The sequence below is a fragment of the Gavialis gangeticus genome, unplaced genomic scaffold (assembly GCF_001723915.1).
Source record: "Gavialis gangeticus isolate Ggan-Ray unplaced genomic scaffold, GavGan_comp1, whole genome shotgun sequence".
Classification (NCBI taxonomy): Eukaryota; Metazoa; Chordata; order Crocodylia; family Gavialidae; genus Gavialis; species Gavialis gangeticus.
Genome location: NW_017729016.1, coordinates 19,651,702 through 19,671,713, shown reverse-complemented (window position 1 = coordinate 19,671,713; position 20,012 = coordinate 19,651,702). Strand labels below are relative to the sequence as shown.

The 20,012-nt window shown below is 56.2% G+C and overlaps 1 protein-coding gene and 1 long non-coding RNA gene across 7 annotated transcripts in view; both read left to right on the top strand.

The window, feature by feature from the left end:
• The window catches only part of TNRC18 (trinucleotide repeat containing 18), a 101,315-nt gene extending 89,564 nt beyond the window's left edge, over positions 1 to 11,751 (top strand). For all 6 annotated transcript variants that reach the window (XM_019512986.1, XM_019512989.1, XM_019512988.1 and 3 more), the window contains 10 exons: positions 633 to 774; positions 2,626 to 2,743; positions 3,124 to 3,199; positions 3,744 to 3,852; positions 4,896 to 5,012; positions 5,493 to 5,657; positions 6,019 to 7,325; positions 7,758 to 7,994; positions 8,574 to 8,648; positions 9,208 to 11,751. In XM_019512986.1, the coding sequence (XP_019368531.1) occupies positions 633 to 774; positions 2,626 to 2,743; positions 3,124 to 3,199; positions 3,744 to 3,852; positions 4,896 to 5,012; positions 5,493 to 5,657; positions 6,019 to 7,325; positions 7,758 to 7,994; positions 8,574 to 8,648; positions 9,208 to 9,414 (2,553 nt within the window). In that variant the 3' untranslated portion in view covers positions 9,415 to 11,751. The remainder of the gene's footprint in view (positions 1 to 632; positions 775 to 2,625; positions 2,744 to 3,123; positions 3,200 to 3,743; positions 3,853 to 4,895; positions 5,013 to 5,492; positions 5,658 to 6,018; positions 7,326 to 7,757; positions 7,995 to 8,573; positions 8,649 to 9,207) is intronic.
• A 2,900-nt stretch (positions 11,752 to 14,651) lies between these two features.
• Positions 14,652 to 20,012, top strand: part of LOC109294557 — a 16,154-nt gene continuing 10,793 nt past the window's right edge. Inside the window, exon 1 of the long non-coding RNA XR_002096563.1 lies at positions 14,652 to 15,196. This is a non-coding gene — a long non-coding RNA (uncharacterized LOC109294557). The remainder of the gene's footprint in view (positions 15,197 to 20,012) is intronic.

Sequence of the window (20,012 nt, the reverse complement as noted above, 5' to 3'; positions counted from 1 at the left end):
CAGAGCTGGGATGTGAAGCAGGTGGCAGGCCATGCCTGCCGGGGGGTGGGGGGCGAATGTAACTGCTGCCTCCTCCATGGAGTCCAGTTACCAGCTGAGAGACGAACCCTTCAGCTTCTGCCCAGGGCAGCGAGGTTTCCCTTGCTAGTCAGGCCATCCCGCAGCTGTCGGTGTCTGTCCTGATAGACCCTGGGCTTCCTGTTGCTTCTAATGTGGAGAAAGAGCTTTTAGGAGTGTGGGACTGGAAGGGGCCTCTTGGGCCGCTGGGTGCAGCCCCCCAGCTGGCTGCTTGGGAATCCACCCCGGAAGAACTCCTTTGCTCTCAAAAAGCAGCAGTAGCTGTGGATGCCCCCGTAGCAGGGGCTGCTGACTCTGGTTAATGAGATGAGGATGGGTACAACCCCCTTGTAGTGCCCTCAGTTGCCGGGCGATTTACCTTGGGAGGTGCATGAGATAGCTGCGTGGGCTGGAGGGCTGGGTGGGGGAGCATCCTCTACATCTCATGAGAGCTGCTGAGAATGGGAAAACTATAGGGCTTTGCTGGGAGGGCCTTTAAACCTGTTCTGAAGCCTCAGGCTGAATAAAGAGATGGGGCTGAGGGGTCCTACGTGCTGCTTTGTTCCCTCCTCCAGAACCGAGGGAAGGGAGGGGCCGTCAGCAAGCTGATGGAGAGCATGGCTGCGGAAGAGGATTTCGAGCCCAATCAAGACAGCAGCTTCTCCGAGGACGAGAATCTCCCCCTGAGCATGCTCGTGGAGCGGCCGCCTACCCCGGGTAAGAGCAGGCGGGCTGGAAGCACCCTTGGGCCACACATAGACCTGGGGAAAGCTGTGCTGGTCTCTCAACAGGAAAATCAGCTAGTGCCTCTGCCCTGCGCTTCCCCAGTAAAGCAGCACTAATGGGGTTTTTCACTTTTACCCATCGGCTTACGACGTAGGCAGACAGAGGGAAGAAGTTCTCTGCGTTGGCTTAGTTGATCAGTGGAGATTGAAAGTCACCTTAGAGGAGCCCTCCCTCCCCGATAGCTTTCGCTCTGTCAATTCCTAGCATAGATTTCATAGACATCAGGGCTGGAAGGGACCTTGGATGATCATTGAGTCCAGCCCCCCTGCCCCAGGGGCAGGAAGTCAGCTGGGGTCATAGGATCTCAGCAAGATGAACATCCAGATGTCTCTTGAAGGTGTTCAGAGTAGGTGCTTGAACCACCTCTGATGGCAGGCTGGTCCAGACCTTGGGGGCTCGGACAGTAAAGAAATTCTTCCTCATGTCCAGCCTGAAACAGTCATGGAGAAGTTTGTGACCATTCGGCCTCGTCATCCCTTGGGGTGCTCTGGTAAACAGACGTTCCCCCAGATACTGGTGGTCACCCCTGATAAACAAACTTATAGGTGGCCACCAGATCATCCCTGAGCCTGCGCTTTTCCAGGGTGAACAGCCCCATGGCTCTCAGCCTGTCGTCGTAAGGTCTGTTTTCCTGACCTCTGATCATGCGCGTAGCTCTTCTCTGGACTCTCTCAAGCTTCTCCACATCCTTTTTGAATTGTGGAGCCCAAAGCTGGATGCAGTACTCCAGCTGCAGCCTCACCAAGGCCAAGTACAAGGGGAGAATGACGTCCCAGGATTTGCTTGAGAAGCATCTATGGATGCAAGCCAGCATTTTGGTCGCTTTACTAGCCACAGCATCACACTGAAGGCTCATGTTCATCTTAGGGACAATCGTGACCCTCAAGTCTCTTTCTTCCGTAGTGTTAGCCAGCGTAGCACAGCCGAGCCTATAAGGATGCTACAGGTTTTTCTTCCCAAGGTGGAGAACCCTGCATCTTTCAGTGTTAAACACCATCAGGTTCTCATCCACCCATTTGCTGAGCCCGTCCAGGTCAGCCTGGATCGCCCGCCTGTCCTCAGGTTTACCCCAGAGTTTGGTGTCGTTGGCGAACGTGGCCCGTCCACTTCTGATACCAGTGTCCACATTAATGAAGATATTGAATAGTATAGGCCCAAGGACAAGCCTTGGGGGACCCCACTGGTCACAGGGCACCATGACGATTGACTTCCATGAACCACCACCCTCTGGGTCTGACCATGGAGCCAATTGCCCAGCCAGTGGATCGTAGTGAGGCCGCAGTTAGCCAGTTTTGCTAAGAGGTGATCATGGGATACCAGATCAAAAGCTTTTTTAAAGTGAAGATGTATGACATCAATCTCTTCTCCCTTGTCCGGGTGATATGTCACCTGGTCGTAGAAGGAAATGAGATTGGTCAAGCAAGACCTACCCACAACAAACCCATGCTGGCTATCCCTTTAAAGCACCACAACAGGTTTCCAGGAGAATTTTGTCTGATTTCTAGTGAAAGATTCATCTGTATTAAATGCCAGGTGTTGACTGGCTTATTAATGTCACCTCTAGATGACCACAGTGCCTGGGAGCCAGCTGAAAATGGGTTCTGCTTGTGTTAGGGGCTCTCCAAAGAGTCACAGGCCTTGTCCTAAAGAGCTTACTGTCTACATGAGGCCTCTGGGGCTCCTTCACAGGAGAGGAGGTCTTGGTTTTTACCCCACCCCCATCTCCTCCATGGGATTGCTCTTCTTGGTGCTGAATGAATTCCCTCCCTGGCTCCGTTTCAGCGCCCCGCTCCTGTATTATCGACAAAGATGAACTGAAAGATGGGCTGAGGGTCCTCATTCCCATGGATGACAAGCTGCTGTATGCCGGGCACGTGAAGACTGTGCACTCGCCTGACATGTGAGTAAGAGGGTGGCTTCATCACACGGTGTTGCCGGCTCGTCCTTCACACCCAGTGGGGCCTGCTCCGTGCTCTCTGGGGTTTGGGTTGTGAGGCAGCCTGATGGATCCTTGGGTACATGGGCGGGAGCAATCCCTGTGTTTAGCCAGGAAAGGTGGAATCAACTAGTTTACTGGCGCGTTCCTCGAGTGGAGAAGAGGTATCTGCACATTGAGCAGTTTAAACTGACCTCTGGGAATGGTGCAGTGAAAAGTGATGGCGCCTGGGGAAGGATTGAGGAGCTGCAGCCTGGGGAAGGGTGATAGGGGCAGCATTTCTTCCTTGCTCTGCTTGTCGCGGCCTCTCCCATCCTCCTGACGCACTGGGTCTTGTGATCCAGATACCGTGTGGTGGTGGAAGGGGAAAGAGGAAACCGTCCCCACATCTATTGTCTGGAGCAGCTTCTGCAGGAGGCGGTAAGTCTGGCTGCTGTACCCTCCTTGCGTGAGGATGTGACTTCCATGCTGGGGATGGTGTGCTGAAGGAAAATCTCACTGGTGGGAGGAGAAGGGGGCTTGAGCAGGTTCAAAGTGCACCCTGTGCTCATCTCCGGTGAGCCCTTTGGGTGGAGCAGGTGCTGGACTGAGCATTTTGTGCCTCACGGCAGGTGTAGTTGGCTTCCTGGCTTCATGGGTACAGGTTTCCTTTGGCAACAGCCCTGGCTGGCAACGGGCGAGGGAACCCACGCCAGCACCAAGGGCTTAACCCTCTTCTGCCAGGAACCATGGCCTTCATTGTATCAAGGGGAAGGACTTGAGCATCTGCTACAAGAGATTTCGCTCCTTGTCTGGCTCTGGGGGGTTGAGGAGCTGCCTTCGTGAGTCCGGAGGGTGGGGTAGGTCAGCAGGGCCTGGCTGAGCCTGGAGCCCAGGAAATGTCTGCTAGCCGGTTGTCTCCTGAAACATCAAATGTCCTAAAGGTGCCCAGGGAATAACTGACTTGGTCTTCCACCCCACGCAGATCATTGACGTGAAGCCCCCATCGGTGCGATTCCTCCCCGAAGGAACAAGGATTGCAGCCTACTGGAGCCAGCAGTACCGCTGCCTGTACCCGGGGACAGTCGTCAGAGGTGAGGGCATGCCAGCTCCCGCAGCAGGAGCATCTTAGCACATCACTGCCTCGTGGTCCAGTACCTTGCTTAGGGTGAGGTTTCCAAAGTGGTCAGATGGGATTTGGAGCCCAAAGCCCAGTGAAATTCAACAACCAATTTCAAAAGCCCATACATTTCTAAGGAGCCAGGCCCCAGCTGACTTCCAGTGAGGCATAGGTCCCTAAGTCACAGAGGTGCCTTTGAAAACTTTTGTCCTGGGTGCCTGAGTCCATTAGGCCTCTTTGAACACCCTGGTCTTAAGAGCAGGGCTGTCAAAAGAGACACCAGCGTGACTGTCAGGCATTGCCTGCTTCCCCTAACATAGTTTCGTGTCGAACAACGGTGAGAGTCGTGGCTGTGACCGCTCTTAGGTTATAAATCACCCTTTTGGAAGAACTGAGGAGAGCGAATGTCACTGTAAGACTGGAGAGATCGGTGCAAGGAGAGGGGGGCGAAACGGACTCTTTTCCTGGGAGGGAAGATGAAGGGGGGGCAACCTGTGGTAGCAGAGGGTGGTTACAAATCCCGGGCCAGGAGTGAGGGACATGGGTGGCAACAGGGCACGTGCACACGTGTGTAGCAGGCGGGGTGGACTGTCAAGGGGGGAGATGAGTGGTGATTGTGGTGCAGACTTCACACTTAAAGGTCTCCCCCCGATGGAGAATGCCCACCTTGTTTTGGGCTGCAGGAGAGGTTTTGCTCTCCAGCCCGTGGCTCCCAGAGGCAGAGAGGCTGTCAGAGAAGCCAGGGCTTGAGGGGCCCGTGAGCCACAGCTGTAGACCTGCCTGAGCAGCTGCACCGAGAAAGTGGTGTGGGGCCTTTGAGTCTCACCCTCACTGGTGCTTTCGCTGGAGAGATCTGTGGGGTAGAGGAGCGGTCGTGATTCCCCCCCTCCAACCCCAACACAGCTTTCACGTCCCCTGCCTGTTTCCGCGCCTGCCTTGGGCTGATTTCTGCCTCTGGTTCAACCCACCAAGTCTGGGCCTTACCCTTTTCCCAAACTCTTTCTCCCCAACCTGCAGGGGCCCTTGATCTGGAGGAAGATGGAGACCTGATAACGGTGGAGTTTGATGACGGGGACACTGGACGGATCCCCCTGTCCCACATTCGACTCCTCCCACCTGACTACAAGATCCAGTGTACGTAGGGGCTGTTAGATTAGGCTCTTTGCCCCAATACCTGCTCTTTTATCCTGTGAGGTCCTAGTAGCTTCCTTTTCAGCTTCCTTTAAAGGGAGCTTTCCCACATGGGGACACTCAGGAGAAGTACCATCTCCTCAGATCCTGTGGAGGATTCATAGCTTTTCTTTTTTCCCCTCAAGGGTACTGCCGCAGATATTTATATGAGTCTCTGAACTGAGTTCCCAGGGTGGGCGCATTGTAATGATAACCTGTGTGGGGTTAGTCCTTGCCTGCCCAGTGTTGTACAGAAATCACTGCTGGCCAACGCATCGCGTGCATGCCTCAGTGCCTGGGGGAGGATCTAGAGAGAGTAGCAGACTTTGATTTAATGGGTGCCAGTTCACTCCCCTCCGGGCCTGGCCTGTTCACGTCGGGTTGCCCAGCAGGAGCCCGCCATCCTGAATTGCCGCTCACTGTCTTCCTGACTTGCCATTCCAGGCGCAGAGCCCTCCCCAGCCCTCCTGGTGCCCAGCACCAAGCGCCGCAGCCGTAAGTCCAGCAAGGATGCTGGGGAAGGGAAGGAGAGCGCTGCCCTGGGGTCAGAGGAGCCAGCTGCAAAGGGCAAAGGGCGTGGGAGGAAACCGAACGTCAAGCCGAAAGCTGGTATGTTGATGCCAACCCCTTGACTCCCAGTGCTGGAGCAGAGCCTTCCCTGGAGGAGATGGTGGTTCCCTGCGTTAGTCCAGGGAGGGCTAACCTGCACCCCCCGGTTATAGAGGCTGCCCATGATGTGGCTTTAGTGTTGGCCTCAGAGCTCACCGGCCTGTGGGATTTATCAAGCCTGAGGAAAGGGGCCTTCCAGGAGAGGGGAGGGCAAGGCTAAATGATAAAGGGAAGGTGGTGAAGGGGCGATCTCTGCCTCGGTCCCAAGCTGGGTGCAGGGAGCACCAAGAGCCATTTGCATGTAGAGGGAGGCCAGGCTGTGGCCCGTGTACATCTCTCGGCCCACTCTGTTCCTCTGCAGATGTGGCCGCCCTGCCGGAAGAGGCCAGCCTGGCAGAGTCGGCCTCCAGCGCTGCTTCTGCTCCCGAGAAGACAATCTGCCTCAGCAAGCAGACCGCGAAGGGGGCACGGAAGAGCCAACAGCTCCCCGCGGGAGGCTCCCCGGTGCCCGCTGAGGAGAAGCGAAACAAAGCCAGCAAAATGAAAATCTCCGCTAAGCTGCACGGCCCAGCCCAGCCTTCGTTCCAGCCGCCTGTTTTTGGTGGCGTCATCAGCCCGGAGCCCTACAGCGAGCTGCCCGGGCCGCTGGGGACCTTCAGCCCTGCAGACACCCCCTCTGGGAAGGCCAAAGGCAAAAAGGGCCGGTCGGCCGAGGAGGGGCAGGAGTTTAGCTCGACGGCCAAGGCTCAGAGGAAGCAGCCAGACAGCGAGATCCTCATCAAGCTGGACCACGAGGGCGTGATGTCTCCTAAGACCAAGAAGATGAAGGAAGCCATGAGGATGCTGGAGGACTCGGGTCTGGCGAGCCGGAGGGATGGCAAGGGCGTGCTGAGCTTGGGCTACCCCTCGGCCATGAGTGGTGACGCCAAGCAGAAGTCCTCCCGCACCAAGGTGGCAGAGGGGGAGCCTTCGGCAGGCAGCTTTGGGAGCTCCGGGGAAAGCCTGGCTGCCTCGAAGGATCAGGAAGACAAAGCCTCGCCCGCCGGGGCCAGGGAGGAGTCGGAAAGCAACAGCAGCGACAGCAGCTCGGAGTCGGAGGGTGAGGAGGAAGCAGAGAAGAACGGGGGCGAGGCCCAGGACAGCAGCTCAGCCAGCTCACGGGCCTCCACGCCACTCTCCTCCTCCAACTCCTCCTCCTCCTCCAGCAGCAGCAGCTCCTCCTCCTCCTCCTCCTCATCATCATCCTCCTCCTCATCCTCTGCCTCCTCCACTTCATCCTCCTCCAGCTCCAGCTCCTCCTCCTCCACCACGGACGAGGACTCCTCATGCAGCTCGGACGAGGAGGCAGCCGAGGCCCAGCCCAGCTCCTCAGTCCAGCCCGCCCTCCCTCCAAAGCCAGCCAAGCAGGCTGGGAAGTCCCGCGCCTCTTCCCACCCACCAGGCCAGAAGCAGCCACCGCCACCTCCGCAGCAGCAGCAGCAGAAGCAGCAGCAGAAGCAGCAGCAGGGCGGCAACAAGAGCAGACCCAAGAAGCGCGAGGGGATCCATCTGCCCACCACCAAGGAGCTGGCCAAGCGCCAGCGCCTGCCCTCCGTGGAGAACAGGCCCAAGATCGCGGCTTTCCTCCCTGCCCGCCAGCTCTGGAAGTGGTTTGGGAAGCCCACGCAGGTACGCATAGCCCCGGGACCCCCGTTCCTTTCCTGCCGCGCCGTAGTGTGCTGTTGCGAGCGTCGTGTTTCAGAGCAGAGCGACAAAGGCACAGCCTTGTGCCAAGCGGGGGGTGACTGCTTCAGTTGTAATGCCCCCTGGGACGAGCAGACCTTGGTACTGACATCCCTGGTACTCCCCCACTCCCTTGTCCCCAAAGGGATACGGGCACGACAGCCATCGCTGTCATTCTCCCGATTGGGGGAGTGCGGTGGGCAAGGCCAGTTGGCCTCCGGTGATCCTCGCCCTGGAGAGGTGCCTTTTGGCCGCACTGCCCTAGAGGCTGGGGTGACAGCGATCCTCAGGGGGTGCAGGTGGGGAGAGCAAGTAACCTGAACGTGCCGAGGGGATGTGCAAGGCTGATCTGGGTGTGTTGCTGGGCTGGTTTGGCAGAGACGAGGAATGAAGGGGAAGGCCAGGAAGCTGTTCTACAAGGCCATCGTCCGCGGCAAGGAGATCATCCGCATTGGAGACTGCGCCGTTTTCCTGTCAGCCGGCCGGCCCAACCTACCCTACATCGGCCGGATCCAGAGCATGTGGGAGTCGTGGGGTAACAACATGGTCGTCCGGGTCAAATGGTTTTACCACCCGGAGGAAACCAACCCCGGGAAGAAGCTCAACGAAGGCAAGGTGCGTGTGCTGAGCTGGACAGGCTCCTTTCTCTCCTGCAGCAAGAGCAGCTTTTCCATTTGTGTCAAAGTACCAGCAAGTAAATTACTGTCTGCTTTTGGCCAGGACCCTGGCAAAGGGGTGTGGAGATGATGTGTTGTCCAGGCTGCTGGGGAGCAGGCATGCCCAGTTGTCCCACAAAGGCACTTGAGAGGGAGGGAGGGCATGTTATACTTCTTGGAAACAAAACCAAGCTGCCTGGGCCAAACAGTGGGTTGAGGCAGGGGTGCATACAGCCAGGCAAGTAATTCCCACTGTCTTGTGTGTGAAGAGCAAGGTCAGGTCCCTGGTGGGTATCGAGGCCATCGGCCTGGCTTTCAGGGGTCCTGAGGGCCTGCAGCTCCCATTGACGTCAAGGGAAGTTAAAGCTACTCAGCCTCTCTGAAGATCAGGGCCTGTCTGTTCACCTTGGTGGCTCCAAATGGAGATGCTGGCTCTGGGGATACGTGGTTTTTTGTGGCGATGGTGCGGAGCTGTCCTGAGTTATTCCTTTTCCCTTCTGTCCCTCCCTTTCTTCCCTGGCCAATGCATCCGACACAGCGCTGGGATCAGAAATCTGGCAGGAGTCTCTCCACGGCTTTGCAGGCATCCAACCAGAGGAAGGACTTCATGGAGGTAGGTGGGAGGTGCTTCTTCCTCCCAGGAGAAGGCTTGCAGGGGGGCCATTGACCTCTCTGCTCTTGGAAGCAGAGTAACAAAGACCAGGGAGGTAAAAGCATTTTGACCTTTCCTTGGCCACTTCTCTCCAGCAACGGGCTCCAGCTACAAAGCCCCTGCAGACCTAGGTTTTCGTGTGGCACAGGGTGAGGGAGCTGCAGAGTTTGGTTTGTGTCCAAATGCCCCTGCAGTTCAGGGGTGCTTGGAGCCAGCAGTCCATCAGGCCTGTCTTCGTTTCCCTTCCTTGCAGTGATGGCCCCAGCCAGATTTAGATGCTCGCAGAGAGGCTGAGACTTGGGAAATGGGCAGTGGGTTTGGTGGACAATGGGTGGAGCATCTGTGCAGGGGCTGCCCTCAGCTGCAACCCCCCCAGGCCCACTTGTGTATCCCCTCACCCCCAGTACGTAGCCCGCTGGCCCCTCTCTGGCCCAGGGCGCTTGATCTGTGGTAAAGAAAACATGTTAGGAAGCGTCCTCTGATGACTGCTTTGCTGTCTGTCTCTCTTGTCCTCATCTAGCGAGCGCTGTACCAGTCCTCTCACGTGGACGAGAACGACGTCCAGACCATTTCTCACAAGTGTCTGGTGGTCGGACTGGACCAGTATGAGCAGATGCTGAAGACGAAGAAGTACCAAGACAGCGAGGATCTCTACTACCTAGCAGGGACGTATGAGCCCACCACAGGCATGATCTTCAACACAGACGGGGTCCCGGTCATCTGCTGACGGCCTAGGAAGAGCGGAGCGCCAGAGCCTGTGCCATCCAACTAGGGAGTCCCGGTGCCCCTTGAGGAGAGGGGCTGGGTGACCCTGGTGATGTGCCTGTTCAGACGACATGATTGTTTCCTTTAATGCTCACGACTTGTGTGTCACGCTATGGATGGGGCTTCACAGGGAGGAGAGAGTGCGAGTGAGCGGCACGAGCAGGGTGTGGGGGCAGCAAACGTAGGACTTCGGGAAGGTGCCTTCAGGACAGCAGGAGAGATCAGATGCTGCTGCTCTTACGGGAGAACGGAGTGGCTTTAACTAAGGAAACCACTAGTTTCTTCCCTCCTCCTCCACACCCTGGAGGGCTGACAGCGTCGTCATCATTTCACTGGCAGGATGACATCCCAAAAGGACGGCTTGGGGGTTTGCCTCCCTCAACGGGCCACCTTGCCTAGGAGGAGCTCTGCTAACAACAGCCCCCTCCCATGGCATCTCCCTTCTTGCCAACTGCATGCAGCCTTGGGGAGAGGAAGAGGTGGAAGAGAAGGGCGAAGGGGCTCTGAGCACCTCAGCTCAAATGGGCAGGGGCACCTTTGATTGGTTTCCCTTCTTTTAAGGCCACTGGCTGCCGGCTGGGGAGGGCGACAGGGAGCAGGCAGTCGTGGGGATGGAGTCAGGAGGCAGAGCTGTAGGCGGACGTCCCTCCACGGGGAGGAGGAGCCGGGGGGAAGAGGAGACGATTTCCAAAGCCGCATCGTGTCAACCTTAGTGCATGCTGCACAGTTTGGCTGGAGTCAGTGATTCAAGGCAGGGGTAGGGTGGGGAATGGGATGGGCTTCAGTCCGAGGGGTGGAGAACAGCAGGTGGAGATCTCCTTTTTGGGGATGCAGGAGAGGGAGGTTGAGCAAAGCAGTTTTGAAACAGTGAAGCCGCTTCTTGAAGTTTGATGAGAGGGATAGAGGCCACCGCCCAGTGCTTCTGCTGGCCCGGGCAGGACTCCTTGGATCTCCCACAGAACGGAGCACCCGAGTGTCCCCCGCCGCCTACCGATCAAGGAAGATCTCGCTCTCCGGTTCCCTGTGCAGGAGAGAGCAGCACCTACCTCGCCCAGCAACCTCGATGCAGGGATGCAGTCCATCTGTCCCTCCTGGGCCTGGTGACCGGGTCACCTGAGAGCATTGGGGACTGGAGCAAAGAATCAGCGTGGCTGGGGCCACGTGGATGACCTCCTTGGACGTCACTGAGATCAGATGCAACGTCACCCTTTTCCAAGAAGCCGGCTCTCCATCTTGTTGGCCATCCCCAGCTTTGCCACCTGCCTTCAAGTCTGCTCTGGGGGAAGCTGGTTTTGGATTCTGGGGCACGGAGGGCCCTTGCTCGCAGATGGAGCGGTGGGATGACACTATGGCGCTGCACCCTTGCACTTAACCGAGAACAAACACGCGAGACGCACTGATCTTGGCAACGAACCTGATTCGCACGCGCTACATAGTCGTATGCACGCTAGTGGGTCTGTTCCAGTCCAGGCTGGAGCAAGGCAATGCTACTCCAGTGGGGGAGGTGCTTATGAGGACAGATTTTTCACTATCTGCCATGAGTACAAGAGACTTGCAACCTAGCGAAAGGGGAGAGAATGAAACCGGAAAGTAACCCCTTCTACACAACAAGAACCACAACGGTGCTGGCTTCCAGCCACCTCTGCCCCAGACCATGGGCTCACCAAGACTTGGTGGATATTAATGTTTCTAAACTGTACAGTTTTAATGTACCAAAAGACTCTTTAGCCCGCCTGTATTATAAGTCTTTAAATGGATTCAACTTTTTAATTATAAATATAAATATAAATATATATATATAAATATAAACTTTTTAAAACTGTGAAAAAAAATTATGAAATTATAAAAAAGAAAGGAAAAAAAAGAAAGAAAGAAAAAAAAAAACAGAAACCACCCCCCCGACACAGTCTGACGTTTAGAATATTATTTTTTATTTCCTGTTGGATTGTGATTGTAAATGAACCGGGAACAGATACACGCACCCACCCCTGTCCCCCTACACGCCAGTTGTACTGTACTTCGAGACGCAAACGGTGTGAGCAGATTTTAAAGAGAGAGAGAGAGATTGGGAGAGATTTTATGCTAATGTTAAATAGAAAGCACTTACTGCCCGATGCCTTCTATGGAACACGAGGATATTTCAGACAATCGAAAGGAAAGGAGAGCCAGGTTTTTTTTGTCTCTTATTTTTTGTTCGTTTGTTTCTGTTCTGTTTGTTTTTTGGTTTTTTTGGCATTTCTGTTTGTTGGAGAATCCGTGTGATCTTTTTTCATAAAAAAAAAATCAATTGGAAAAAAAAACCAAAAGCCCCGGAACATCTTTGTTTGCCCCGGCGGGCGGGCTCTGGGTATGGCGTGGCTCGCCGGTCGCTTATGGGGCGGGGAGAAGGGCCCGTGGGTGGGTCGCTGGGCCAGGGAAGCTATCCCAAAGCGTGCAGGGAAATACAACTGCCCTGATTGCTGCCTTTGAACCTGCGTGGTGCTGCCTGCTCCGTCCGCCTTTGCCTAGGGGAATGCTTCAATCCGGTTTCGCTCTTCCCTCCCCATTCAGTCAAGTTGCCTCCATGCGTGCCTATGTCCCCAGGGCCCGAGGAGAGCTAAGTGTGTGCTAAACTCTGGGTGCTCTGCAGCATTGCTGTCCACGGCCCAGCGCACCCAGCCCCTGCTGCCAGCCAGAAGCCTGGGCAACAAGCAGGAAAAGCCTGGCTCAGTAAAGGGTCTCCATCCTTTCTGCTGACAGCGGTGACTCCAATACACACCAGGCCCTGGATCTGCTGGGCGAGGAGGCATCGCTTGTAGAGTCACTTGTCCATGGCTGTCAACAGCCGCCATGGGACCGATGGGTCCTGGCTGGCTGGAGCCAGGAGGGCGAGGGGCAGGCGCGGTGCCCTGAGCAGCTGGGGTTTGCTCATGCCCGGCACTGGTCCCTGCCTCCGCCCCCACTCGCATGCTGGTCCCTTCACCTGGCGCTTGCCTGCCCCAAAAGCTGCCCTCGCTCCCTGGTGCTGCTGTCCATTCATGTTGCCCCTTCTGGCTACTCAGGCTCTGCCTTTGGCACTCACTTGCCACGGGGAGCTCTGGGGGAGTGGAGGAGGCAGCTGGAAAGTGCCTCTCTGTCTGCAAGGGCCAATGCCTCTGGCTTTTCCTCTGCTTGATGTGGGGCTCTGATGCCAATGTCTTGTGGCAAGCGTTTTGCTAAGGAGTCCACCCTGGATCCCAGCCATGACCCGCTTCAGGAGCATCCCGGTAGCACCCTTTCCCTGGCATGATGGTATAGAGCAGGGGTCAGCAATGTTTTTGGACAGCGTGCCAAAAACACCCGCAAACTCAGCTTGGAAGGTGTTGGTGTGCCAGGGGCAGATGGTGGGGGAGCTGCAAGGGGCCCAATCCTTGCGGCAATGCAGCTCCGGCCCTTTCCCTGCTGTCCGCCCCAAGGTGTGCGTGCCAAGAAAATGCCTTCATGTGCCATGCTCTGGCACGCATGCCAGGGGTTGCCTACTGGTATAGAGACATCTCGCTCAGCACTGGGAGGCGCGTTGTCCCTGCACAGCCCCAGAGCAGGTCGCAGCGGCCTCAGAGCCTGGGGACCGGGGAAGGCTGACCTCTGGCCACCTCTATGGGTCATGGAGCCATGTGCCCCCTCGTTCATGCTCCTGGGGCTGGCTACGAGCTCTCCCCTCCTGGCAGAGGGGGGCCACGGCAAGGAGTCCGCGGCTTGGGAGGCAGGGAGCTATGGGCTGCTTTATCCATGGCTCCCCCGCCCCGACAGCTCCCTTGCAGGCCAGCAAAGGCGGGGTGGAGCCGACAAGCACTGCCTCCCTGCAGGCTGTGGGGCGCAGAAGGCATTAGGTGCTGCCAAGCTCTCAAGGCACAGGAGAGGCAAGAGTGGCGCACGCCAAGGGGCAGAGAGGGCAAGGTCATGGGCCTGTATTGGGAGAGGGTGGGTGGGCAAGAGGGGGCCTCTCCTCCAGGGCAGCAGCAAAGGCCGAGGTCACGGGTGCAGTGCCTTTTAGCAGAACCGGAGCAAAGCCGGAACAGCAGCACAGCAGCGACAGGCAAGGCTTGGGGGGACCCCCTTGAGCTGCATGCTCTGGCCTCGCTTAGCCCAGGCCGCAGCCTGCAGCTCTCATGCCCCATGGCTGCAAACACTGGCTCCTTTCCTGCTGCGCTGCCTTATTGCAGCAGGGCAGCCTGCACCGCCGCCAAGTACAGGGTTGCCCTTTGCTGCAGCCTCCACCTTGCTGCCGGGCCCTGCACAGGCTCCTGCCCCTGGTCTGCTCCATCACGTGGTTTTGGCTGCTGCTGCGCCAAGCCCCATGTCTGCACAGGGTTCAGAGCCCACCTGTGGTTGGGTGGCCACCGTTAGGGGCTGCGAATCCTGCCCAGGTTATCAGCTGCAGGGCAGCGCACCCCAGTGCCCGTGCGGTTCCCTTCTGGGGAGGGCTCGGCAAGGGGGGGGTCTTAGCCAGGACCCAATGGCCAGTCCAGGCAAGAGGCAGCGGCTCAGCCTCAAGAGAGAAGTTTTGGCAGTCCTCTAACTGGTGCCCTGGGCTCAGCCCCTGGCAAGGCAAACAGAAGGCTGTGGGTTCAAAGCCCCCCAGGGATGAGTGAGGCAAGCCCAGGAGCTGGGTCTCCTGTTGGCTGGGCAAGCACCTGCCTGCTCACCACTGCAGCTGATATGTAGTGTCCCCTTCTCTTCCTGGGGTTGGCCTTATTTCAGAGGTTGTACACGGGAGGGTGTGGGGAGCTGTAACCCTCGCCGTGCCAGCCCACAGCTCCCCGAGCATGCTACTGAGAGCCCTGCAAGTGCACGCTGGGTGCCAGTGCCCAAGACCCCGACTTGCAGGGCTGCCAAGTTGCTGCGTGGAGGTACTGCAGGAACCTGGCCCTCAGCAGGGCGCAGGCTGTACCTGGGGGACGCTGGCTGCGTTGCTGTACGAGTGCTGAACTGCTGCAGGATGCGGGGATCACGCCTGCACCCTACATCGCGCCATGCAGGGATTGCGTGCAGCACCTGGCAATGCAGCCAGCAGCGCTTGGAGGCGCTGACCACTGGGGGCCCTGACCTGCCTCTGCCCCATGGAGGATCTGGATAGGCGTCCACCACACTCTGCCCCTGCCACCCAGTCCGGCTGCTCCTCCTAGATGGTGAGTCCCTTTTCAAATGGTTTGATAGGAAGAGCGGTGGGGGGCTGGGGGCCCTTCTGTCCCTGCCGCTGCTGCAAAGCTCTTGGGGCCTGGGGAGTGACAGCTGGGCTGTCCTGCAGCAGACGGCGCTTGGCTGGGTCTGACATGTCTCCCCGTGGCCCCCACACAGGTTGTGGCATGGGGTTAGCAGGCGCACAGCAGCCCCAGCCCTGCTGCGCATCCTTCACATGCAAGAAACCAGGCATGTTGGGGGTGATATGCTTTATTGTCCCAATGGCTTGGGTGGGATGGACTCAGACAAGCTTTCCCATGTGTTGCATTCATCTTTGGGCCCTTTAACTTCTTCTCCCGCTCCCCAGTTGGGTCTTCAGCTTCCCCCTCCCACAAGCAGAGTCTGCTAGGTCACAGCTGCACTTGAGGAGGATCAGCCCTGTGAACCTGGTCGTAGCCAGGCCTTGGCCTTGTAGCGGTGTCCTCTGCAGCCAGAGATGTCCAGGGAGATATAGGTCCCCCCGACTCCCAGCCCTCTTGCAGTGTCTGGAGGCAGCTGTCCCCAACCAGCACAGCATGGCCTGGGCCCTGTTGCAGCTCAGCTAAGTGGGCTAACAGCACTAGGAGGCCGCTCCACCATCCAGCTGGAAGCCTCCAGCCTTGCTGACAGGGCAGCCCCCTCCCATGGTGGTAAGGGTGACCACCTGCTTTGCTGCCAGAGCCTGAGACCTGGGGAGTATAAGGGGACTTGTCTGGTGGAGCAGGGAGGGATCCCACAGCCACTTACCTGCCCTGCTAGACTAGACTAGACTCCCCCCAGCAGCACCCTCTGAGGCCGGACGGCCTCTCAAAACGGCCCCGATTCAGTTCGTTGTGCATGGCACCTGGCTCACCCCTTCCTTACTGCTTCTGGCAGGCAGTTCAGGCAAGGAGGGGGACAATGCATGCACTTATCCGTCCTTGCAAAGCCACATCCTTTTGGCAGTGTCTCTTTCCAACAGCACAATTTCCAGTACCTGTTTGACACTAACTTAAATATATATACGCAAAGCATTTGATTGCCTCTGAACTGCGCAGACCTGCTCTGCAGTGCGCAGGAAGTCAAGCAAGCCTTGACTTGAAGAGGGATGTCCCGCTGCGTTTGCCCTGCCTGAAAAGGGACTTCATCTCCCCCCACGGCAGACGCGAGCTTCCTGGACTTGCAAGGGGCACCGCGGTTTCCATGCAGGCTGTTGGAGCAGGGTCAGCTGCAGCAGGCATCCAGAACCAAGTGCCCTCAGTGCCCAGGCAAGCGTGTCTGGAGACGAGGTTGGGTCTGGGAGTAGCTCTGAAGACAAGCTAGGTCCAAAACAAAATTCCTCCAAGCACTGAGCAGGTCTTCAGACAGCAGCGTTCCCAAGGCAAGGCCAACAGAGGTCAAGGCTCCCTCAAGACAGGGCTTTCTTCCGCTGGCCCTTTTCTATCAGCATCTCCGGGATTGCTTTATCTCAAACACAGCTGCATCCTGCCTGGTTGTTTGAAGTGCCTGGCAAGTTTCTGTTAGTGATCCTGGCTCTGGTCTTGAGCCACAGGGTGCCCAGTCACCAGCTGGCTGGCAGCGGGCACTGCTGTAGGATCAGGGGAGAAAGAGTTTCATGCCCATTAGACAAGGCAGGTGGGAGGATGCCTGATATTCTGGAGGGGGAGCTCTGTGGTGTGAGCACAGAGAGCTGGTAGAGGAGAGCACATAGGCTGCCCTGTATGGAGAAATGCTTCTGCAAATGAGGGATGAATGAGAAGGCTCTGAAGACAAAGGCAATGGTCTATGCTGGCATTTAGGATTGCCCTCAACCAGCCAGGACCACATGAGCCACCCCTTCCCCACCTCTGTTGCCTGCTTTCTGGGCCTTGAACACAGCTTTTCTGGGAATCTGGCTACCCGCAACTTCTCCCTCTTTGTGTGCTTGGCTTTCATCCCGACCCAGCAGCAGGAACAGGCAGCAGGGCACCGAAGGGGTGAGTCAAGGGCAGGGAACTGTGGGATGGCTGTAGGAGGTCCTCCTATGGCAGTGATTTTCAACCAGGGTGCTGCAGCACCCCGGTGTGCCTTGAGATCCTTTCAAGGGTGCTCTGGGGTGCCTCACAATGTCAGCATGGTTGGGTTTGCCAACACAATTCACAAGATACACCCAGAGATGTCAGTAGGAATCCACAGTGTTAGAACTGCTCTGCTGGCATCTCACCTGAGCTCTTTGCACCAGAAGACTTGCTGTATGATTCTCCATAGCCAAAAAACAAGCAAACACAAAGAGCTGGCATTTTCCGAGGAGGCCTTTGAGTCTACTGAGGGGGTGCCTTGAATCCAGAAAGATTGAGAACCACTGTCTTGTTTTTAGCTGGCTGAGCCCAGGCGAGTCCTCAACACGTGCAAAGAGGGGTTGTGGGGTGTGACCAGGGCAGACTTGACCTCAAACCTTGACACTCAGCAGTTTCCAGAGTCAGTCTGGACAGCTGCTGAGGGAGGAACTTGCGGTTTACAGTGTAGAGGTTGGTGCACAAGGGCTTTGAGGCACCCCTAAGTAGCTACATGCAATGTGACTGCACAGAAAGCAAAGGATAGGCCAGCAAAGAACTGCGAAGGGCCATTATTTCATGGGCTATGTGGTGCAAATCCATGCCTCCAACCATGGAAAAGGCCCTGGGATCATTACTCACGTCACAAGGCTTTGAACTGGCACACGGGGGCCACTCAAAACACAGAGCCACAAACACAACTCAATGCTGCTAGGCAAGGCTAAGGCTCATCAAAAGGACTTGATAGGATTGGTTTTTTAATTGCTATTTTTGCTACTGGTGGACTCAGCTGCCACAGGTCAGCTGCCAGGGGCCCAGAGGCAAATGGAGGCTCTGCTTTGATCATGTGGCCATGCTAATAAAACTCAAGCACTATAGCTTGGAGGCCCCCCTATGGAGCGACACAAGAATGGGGTGCTCTCGTCAGCAGCCCATCCAGTCTCACAAACAAGGCCAAGGAGGGAAGGGCTTCAAAGCCACCACTTCACCATCACCTACAGCTAGTGACCCAGGGCAGGGACAAGTCTCATGGCTGGACATGGCATGGCTGCTGTCCAGATTTGCAGCTGGGCCAGGCTAAAGAGCCCCTTTGGTTTCCTGGGCTGCCCTTCCAGCATCACTTACCAGCCCTAAATTAATTTAGGTGCAGTCTAAATTGTGTTCAGCGCTGAGTGTGAAGTGGAAAAAACCCACATCACACTTACAGGCTTGGCAGTGCTACACTCACTAGCACCATGACCAAAAGAGACTTGGGGGGGTCATGACTGCCCACAAAATGAACAGGATCCACCAATGTGATACCGCTGCTGGCAAAGCAAACACCACCCTGGCTTGCATCTACCGATGCATCTCAAGCAAGACCCAGAAAGTCTTCCTCCCCCTTTACTTGGCCCTGGTGAGGCCATAGCTGGGGTACTGCATCTGGTTCTGGGCCCTGCACTTTAGAAAGGACGTGGAGACACTTGAGAGAGTCCAGAGGAGCCACGTGCATGATCAGAGCACATGAGAGCAGACCTTATGAGAAGAGGCTGAGAGCCATGGGACTCTTCAGCCTGGAGAAGCGCAGGCTCAGGACGCATTTGGTGGCTGCCTATAAGTACATCAGGGGTGGTCATCAGGAGCTGGGAGAACATCTGTTCACCAGAGCACCCCAAGGGATGACAAGGTCTAACTGTCACAAATTCTAGGAAGACCACTTTAGGCTGGACATAAGAAAAAACTTCTTTACTGTCCAAGTCCCCAGCGTCTAGAACAGACTCCCCCCAGAAGTGGTGCAGGCACCTGCCCTGGACACTTTCAAGAAACATTTGGATGCCTATCTTGCTGGGATGATTTGACCCCAGCAGACTTCCTGCCCCTTGGGGCAGGGGGCTGGACCTGATGTTCTTGCGAGGTCCCTTCCAGCCCTAATGTCTATGACATCTGAGCACAATGGCTGGCTTTTTGCAGACAACCAGGCCATTAAACATAAACACTAACCCCTGGAAAACTACGTTCAAAAAGGTTTTGCTTTCCCTCAATGGGAGGAAAAATGAGTCTATTGATTCTGTCATAAACAGCTTCTGCAGCCACTCCTGTATTTTTTTTAAAAAGGAACATGACAGCCTATAAAACATATTTAAAGTGTTATAAAATTAGCTACACTCCCATTTGAAGTGGGGGGGGAGGTGATGGATCTCACTATTGTGCTGTAGGATATGTTCTGAAGAGCATCAATTGGCCAACTAACGTAGCTTGGCTTTCTCTGTTGTTCTGCCTGTGCTAGGCTGGTCTGCACCATCTCGCTCCATCAAGCAGATAAAAGGAATCAACGGGACACAATATTTCCCACCCTGCAATTCAGGAGATGGGCAGACCTGTGGGACCTTCAAGAGTTCAGCAAGAATGGACCAGCCTCCCCAGTCAAGCAAACAGCTTCAGAATAACATGGTTAAAAGCATGGGGGGTAAAACAGCACTAGGGATCCTTCAAGATCTTCTCAGCCCTTTGGGTTCATGTGTTCAAGCTCTGCTAGGTGGGTGCCTGGAAACACCTACTGTTTTTAATTAAAAGGAAAACACTGAGTATTGCCATATTTGCCCCGCAGCTCCTGGAAGTGGGATTTACAAGAAGAAAAGAAACCTACAGATGTATACGTGTTTCAGTTCTTCTTTGCAACCCCCCTGCTCTCTCGTCTTTGCCCCCAAACCCACAGCACACGTATTGTGGGTTCACACCGGCAACACGTTGTGTTAGTTTAGGGAGCTGTGCCAACAGGTACACGGCCAGGCAGTGCTGTCCCATGCTCCCTAACCAGACGTGCAACGGCTGCGTGGTACATACTACAAAGGTAGTGGCTGTGCCGACCCTGGGCTGTGCACTGAGGTGATGGGGTGGTGGTAAACAGGGATGTTTTAAGAGGGTGCATTTCCTCTCTGGTGCCTATAGGTTTGGGCTGAGGACCAGGACAAATGTCTGAGGTTGTCTTGGATGGATGAGCAGGGCTGATCCACTGCATCCATCAAAACCACATGCCTCTTCCTTTCTGGGCTGGGGTGGGGGGGACACAGAACCCCAAAACTACATCCAGGAAAAGTCTTTGCTGCTGTACCCTCCGGGGATGGAGCAGAGGGCTGGCTGGCTTCCCTCCCCTCCTCAAGGCCAGCTGTACACATTGGCCAGACTCCTGGGTGCAAGGGTTTGCCAAGATTTACAGACCTGCCCTCAGCTGGCCGGTTGGCTGTGTACACATTCTCCAGGTACCACCAGTGCAAAGCCTGCCCAAGCCCAAGCAGGCCACCATGAGTGAAAGTAACCTGAAGATGGACATGCCACTGTGTAGGACCAACCTTATCCCTGGTTTAATGCCACAGTGTTGAGTGGGGTTACA